The sequence below is a fragment of the Rhagoletis pomonella genome, unplaced genomic scaffold (genome assembly GCF_013731165.1).
Source record: "Rhagoletis pomonella isolate Grant_MI unplaced genomic scaffold, Rhpom_1.0 Rhpom_scaffold_00007, whole genome shotgun sequence".
NCBI classification, from domain to species: Eukaryota; Metazoa; Arthropoda; class Insecta; order Diptera; family Tephritidae; genus Rhagoletis; species Rhagoletis pomonella.
In genome coordinates, this window is record NW_023458561.1 from 65595823 (window position 1) to 65602475 (window position 6653).

Genomic DNA, 6653 nt, shown 5'->3' on the forward strand with positions numbered 1-6653 from the left:
CTTACTTTCTTGCATCCGCTGGGCATTTGAAATGCAAGCGAGCGAGAAGCATCGCTAAAATGCACTTTTTCGCAAAAAACCGTAAGTCTATGTCTAAGGGTAATGAAGAGTAAAGTGCAACACAACAGACAGACCACATTAAGTGTTTTCCCTCGTACACAAAAAAAAAAAATTACTAAAGCACTTGCAAATGCAAAAGGCCATCAGCGCACGTTCCGAGTGACTGAAAGCCTAAAGGGAAATTCAACAGATTGCCGAGATGCACATGAGTGCACTAACTTCGCAGGCTTAAGACAATTGCACAAATGTAAGAATGTGTCTACATACTTATGTATGTATTGTAAGCGATTTTAAGACTTAAGTATGTATGTAGAGATCAGGAAATAATATCTTTAGAAAGTGCTCTACTTAAGAAGGAAAAAAACTGGTTGGTGCACTTTTCACTTCTCCTAGCGAACAGGCGGAAAATCACTTTTGTTCGATTTGAGCAAATAAAGAAACATAAAAACCTTATTTCAAGTTAAGCTTCTTTTAAAGCCGTAGATGTTGGTGAAAGAACATAGAAAATAACAGAAGAACGAACATAGAAAACATGTTTCAGTCATACATTTTCAGGGAGCTTCTCCATAAAATTTGGTTTCCAATTCCGTAAACATACTTACTTACATCCTTTTGCTGTGCCACGCCCTATGAAATTTTCCTTGAACAAGTACCGATCCGGATTAGGGTGATTGACTCGGTTTTTCAAAACCGTTTTTTTTTTGAAAATCTAGGCGGTTTTTTTTAAATTCCGATTTTTCGAATATCGAATGAACCGGATTTTTTTGATCGAACAAATCGGTTTTGTTTTCATTGCACCCAAATCTTGACCTCTGAATAAAACTTTTAGGTTTGTCGAAGTTTTGCAGTTCAAGGGAAGCCCATAAATATTTTCAAAATTATATCCTAGATTATTTGGGGAAGAACAGTAGGGCGGGTCGAAAAACACAACATTTTTGATTCGACAATTGTATATATGTGTCTTAAAAGGTGCTATTTTAGTCCCTTATTCTAGAAAACAAATCCGGGCTCTCTGCGACACTATCTTCAGTCTTCGGAATAAGCTTTAAAAAGTGAAAATAAGGGTGGGAATACCAATTTTTCACATTTTTGCAACGACTCACATCATCACAAAATCATAAAAAAAAAATTAACTGGGCAAATTAAAAGTAAGGAACGTCAATATTTTAATCAAATAACGATTAATTGCAACCGATTGCAATTTTTCGAATAACTCGAAAACCGGTTTTGGAAAAAAGGCGCATAATCGAATACCCCAATCCCGTTGCAATGATTCTCTATTCTCGAAATTTTAAAACTCTGCTTACATCCTAGGTTCCTAAAGAACTTCTATATTGTTTTCTATTTTTTTAATAAAAAAAAAACCCTCCGCTTTCAATCATTCACTTTTAATTTATTTGGAACCCCAGAAGCAAGCATTTGCTCATATTTTGCAATTTTTTCACTTATTTTCTTATACTGAAAATGCAATCCCCGAACAATCTCTTGCTTGTGCCCCACTTCGGCCACAGTGTTGTCATAGTCCAACATTAGTGCGGGTTTCGATAGTATGCCACCTTGAAAATCAAGCTCCTTAATATCTTTACGGATCTGCGTACGAATCATTTGCTGCTGGTGTAGTGCACGGCGAGTTTCTTGTCTTTTCTGCAGCCAAGTTGAATAGCTGAGCCTCTGCACGGCAAGCGTATTGCGCAACATGAGCATACGTTCCTTCATATGCGTACTAATGTGCACATCGAGTTGACGTTGAAGACGAGCCTTTGCAAGTTCAGTATTGCGATCTGATATGAAAAACAAATAAACACACATAATTTCCTACATAAAGAGAAAATATAGAAAATTCATTATAGTATTATTTTGTAAGGTCTTACCTTCCAATTTCTTGCTCAACTGCTCAACTTCATTTTGCAAATTCTCGAATTGAGTCACATTCGGACCATGGCCCACGTTCCCAATTTCACTCAATCTCTGTAGTAAAAGGCGATTATTACCGAAATGTAAATTACTGTATTCGGATATATATGTTGTATGTATGTACATTAGACTGTACCACCTTCCAAGCAAACAAGAATGTTCGCCGTGCGTCCCTGAGTTTAAGGTATTTTCGCAAGGTAATTTCGAAAAGACGTGTTGGCGTGCTTTAATTTACTCATATTAGAGTGGTCTGTTAGGGTGATAGGAACTAAGATCTGGTGGGCAAAAACTAGAAGGAATACTCAATGAATTCAGGAACAAAAAAAAAACATGTTTCCTCGAGACAAGATCTTCTACATATGTATTCATCACACATTAATATTCGACTGTAAATGCCTCTTTTTTCGATACGGTCTAATGTACATAAACCTAGATATTTGTGTTCAAGTCAACCAGTACCTCTTTCAATTCAGCAAATAAGTGTTGCTTTTTAATAAGCATCAGTCGTGTATTTGATATTTCCTTGCGTTTAGTAGAGATTTCGTTCAACATGGCGTTAATGTTCTAAAAGAAAATGTTTGAAGAATTTATTTTATGCATACAAAAGCTGCTCACCCACTTACTTTTAAATAATCCTTATATTTTGCGCTCTTTTTTGACATCTTCTTTGTATTCACCGTACCCTCATGTGGTAGAAGTGCCTTTCTTACAATGCGCTCGAACTCTTTCGCCTCTTCTTCATATCTATGCTCTCTCTCCTTCAATATCTCATTTAATTCAATCATTTTTGTTGTGGTCACCCTTTTCAATTCTTCCTCCTTTCCCAACATTTCATCGTATTTCTGCAACTGCTCGCGATATTTAGCCATCCAATACTCAACGCTTTCGGCTGGATCTTCTATAATTGCATGAAATTGTCGTTTGCGCTTAAGATGGTCAACTACTTTCCGATTGAGGTAAAGCCGCGCGCTCTGTTCAATTTCGAGTTCTCTAAGTTTTTCACTAATCTCATCCATCAGCTTTCTCTTGTCGATGGATTTGCGTAGTACGTCCCTAGTATCCTTGTACTCCGCCGCCTCAACGACTAACTGAATTAGCTCTTCGACAAATGCAGTTACAATAGCTTCGTTTTGCTGCCGTGTATCCTGCAACAGCGCTTGGTCGAACTCTGGTTCTTTAGTTGTCACGAACAGTTCGAAATCAGACATTTCCTCCTTTTCATGCGCTAATTTTGTTTCCTCACTTTGCTCCTGATCAGCATCCCATTTTTCGAGTTCCAATAACTCATTGTCTTCGGTTATAGCGAATTCCGCGAGTTGTTCCTTTTCTTCTTCCGCATACTCTTTCATATCAACAAAATCAAGCTCAAAATCGTTATCACTTTGTTGTAAACGTTCCGGTTTTTCATTGTCTAACCCGATAGTTTCTTCGGATATTGATGATGAAATTTCATCTATATCGGGCATTTCCGTAAGTTGTTCCAGTAGACCAAGTCTCATTCCACCTCCTAACTCGTAAAGTTTTTCTTCAACATGATCAGGCGGTTCATCAGATTCCCAATGAGCATCATCGAATGGCTCATCCCCCAAATCGTAATCGTCGTTTTTTTCGCTGTAGCGTCTGTACCTTGAAAGATGCTTGGGCGTTGACGGGCGCATATCCGTTGTCTCCATATTTTCAGGTTCACCTAAGTGGTTAGCGGGCACATTTACTTGTATCTTCCTTTGCTGGTAGTCGTGTTTATCCGTGGGCAGACCTTGACTTTGGCGAATAATGTCGCGATTGTCGAAATCAGTAAATCGATCTGGCATGCTGGCACATTGCTCTTCCATACAAGAAATTCTCGATGACCCAACCTCTTCAAAGCCATATTCCTCTTCTATTGCTTCCTCTAGTTCCATTTAGCCAAAAGCGTTATAAAATGGTACAAAAAGTACAAAAGATATAAAATTATGTAAGAAAATAAAAAAATTAAAAAAAAATTGAAAAATTCAAGTCTGTATCAAATGACTGCCTTTGAAAAACTAAATTACATTTCTACAAAATTTTGATTCAATGAACTGTGCAATGATATGTAATGCTTGGGAAACGTTTTGGGGGCTCTGATTTAGGGCCTATACCTGGAATGTCCGGACACATAATAGGATAAGTGCCCTTCTGGTTGATATTCCCTACATCCAAAAAATACTAAGGACGTAACAAAGTATACACAACGGGTAGCCTTGCTCTGCCTTTCGCCACATTCGCCATAAATATAAATGGTAGAAATATACTGGAAAATCGACCCATCGCAAAACATTGAAGACCAAAAACCCTACCTATAGCTTTTGCGGAAGCTTTTGATTCCTTTCAATGAGCAGACACACAAAATTGGTTTTCCTTAAATATACTTATTAGAACTGTCTGCCGCGAAGGAGAACTTAAAATGCGAATACATGAACTTTACAAAAATTTTCCTAATTTTTCCTCATTGCTTGCTATTTCGATCAGATGCTGCTGCTGCTGCTGCGGATCTTCTTCGCTATCGGACAACTGCAGATTCGCCAACGATGTTACCAACGGTTCTCCCTCCAAGTAGGCATACGATGTAGTATTTATTTGTGCTGTGTCATCTGAATCCGAACTCGTTTCAAAATCGGGTACAATCGAGTTCCGCCAATCTTTGTCCGTTTGACTTGCACAATTTGTAACACTGACAAGCGGCTTTTTGCGACGTTTTGTTTCCGAGAGGGCTGATAAATGCGACGAAGCATCACTCAAAGATGTCTCATCCACACTACTACAGCCGGCGTCATCAAATTTCGTATAATCGGTTATGTTTAGGATAACCGAGCCGTTTATTGTTGCTGTTGTATTTTCCGGCCGCTCGGTTTGTGTGGACTTATTTTCGTACCGCTGTCGACTGAATTTTCTTTTGGATTTCTTGTTGCCACAAGATTGGGACATTTTACTTTGGTGTCCTTGAAATTTTGAGTAATTACTAAAATTTTGAATTTATTCTTCTTTAACATGTTTACAGTTTATTTGTATTTATATTTGAAGTTTTACATTTTCGTTTTGGCTTCAGACTTAAAATTTTTTTATTTCTTTTTTTTTTTCTTCATTACATAATTCGATTTTTTCGGTGGCGCTCGGATTTTAAAAAGTCGATTGCTTGTACTTTTCGATAATGAGTCAATAATGCGAGCCAATTTCAAGCCTTCTATGTGGCCTACACTTATAAAATGTACTGACATCTGAAAACACTGTTATGTACTGAGTTTTGTTCCTGGCTAAGATAACTGTGGTTTAGTGAAGGCACTTTTATTATAATTATTTAGTCTTTCATAGCTTCCATAGGTTTCCAGACTACCATTTTCGAATCCTTCCAAAAAAGAAAAAAAAATCATTTTTAAAGCTAAGATCCCATTATCGGCGCATTTCATGTACCGATAGTGTGAATAAACACAATTTTTCGAAATGCGGCAATCTGAGCCGAAATTGTGCTGACTATAAACACTAAACTATAAAATTAATATTGCTGCACCGATAATGTAAACACTATTTTGCTCATTGTGGAACAATCAAATTGCTCATGCCCCGATCAAAGTTGACAATTTTTTTATAGTTATTATTAATCAAGCACAATACTGTGACCATGTTGTACCGATTATCGCCGCATATTTATTTTGGCCGATATGCACCGAAAAAGATAAAGCCATAATATTGGGACCATTAAAAAAATAGTTTTACAAGTTTTTTAAATGAAAATGTACCAATCAAGCACGATGAAAATCGGTGCATATTGTGCTATTTGCGCCGATAGTGGGATCCCGGCTTAAGATGGAAGCAGAGCGGAAGCACTAAAATTTTATATTTCAATGTGGCTCTTCACACTTGCCTGGTTATCAGGTTATCTGGTTAAAAACTATTATTCTTTAGTGTATTTTATTGTTGTAAACTGAATAAAAAATATAACCACATAACCAGATAACCAGATAACGTTTATAACCAGACAAGTGTGAACAACGACAATATTAAAAATAAGCATAAATCTCAATACTTATCTACAAAAAATAATGTGAATAAGTTTGCACTTTCAAATTATCAAAAACTCTATTGCTCCTCAATCAATTTTTTCAAGCGCAGATATGTACATACTTATATAGGTATAGCCAGTAGCGAAAATGGTCAGCGGTAACATCGTCACTAATGAGGATTTAGTGATATCGTCGCACTTGCTGTGAATCCTTAATGACTTATAGCTACGGTGACCATAAATATATTTTTAAAATGCAGGACAATTTTTCAAAAAATTTACCTACATATAATTGCGTAGTATAAAAATAACAAAAATATACTACATATATACGTTCCTCGTCATTTGAATAGCGCACCCTTTTTTTGATTTTCTACCATGCAAAGTATGCTTGACAAAATTTTTATATGGAAGAAAATGCGCAGCACCGTCAAAAAAAAATTGTCGCCCCTATGTTTATTTTTATTTTTTTTTTTTTTTTTTTAAATGGGATGTAGACGTAGGATATGCTATATTTTTATAAAAAGTTAATGAATATTAAACAAACAAAAGGAAAACTGTACCTACTAAGTATTAAAAGGATGCGCTATTCAAATAACGAAGAGTGCATATTTCTTAATTATTAATCCAATTTTAAACTTCAAACATAAATCACATTTGC

The 6653-nt window shown here is 36.3% G+C and overlaps 2 protein-coding genes across 2 annotated transcripts in view; one reads left to right on the forward strand and one right to left on the reverse strand.

Annotated features, from left to right (window-relative positions):
• Positions 1–113, forward strand: part of LOC118743966 (muscle-specific protein 20-like) — a 1172-nt gene extending 1059 nt beyond the window's left edge. The window contains exon 3 of the mRNA XM_036476729.1: positions 87–113. Within this exon, the coding sequence (XP_036332622.1) occupies positions 87–113 (27 nt within the window). The remainder of the gene's footprint in view (positions 1–86) is intronic.
• Positions 114–1431: 1318 nt separating this feature from the next.
• Positions 1432–3856, reverse strand: LOC118743349 (coiled-coil domain-containing protein 96-like). The gene is made up of 4 exons (XM_036475959.1): positions 2598–3856; positions 2434–2538; positions 1932–2028; positions 1432–1841 (listed from the first exon to the last, which is right to left on the reverse strand). The coding sequence occupies exons 1-4, from the start codon at positions 3804–3806 to the stop codon at positions 1435–1437; spliced, it is 1818 nt and encodes a 605-aa protein (XP_036331852.1). The 5' UTR covers positions 3807–3856; the 3' UTR covers positions 1432–1434.
• Between the last annotated feature and the right edge of the window lie 2797 nt (positions 3857–6653).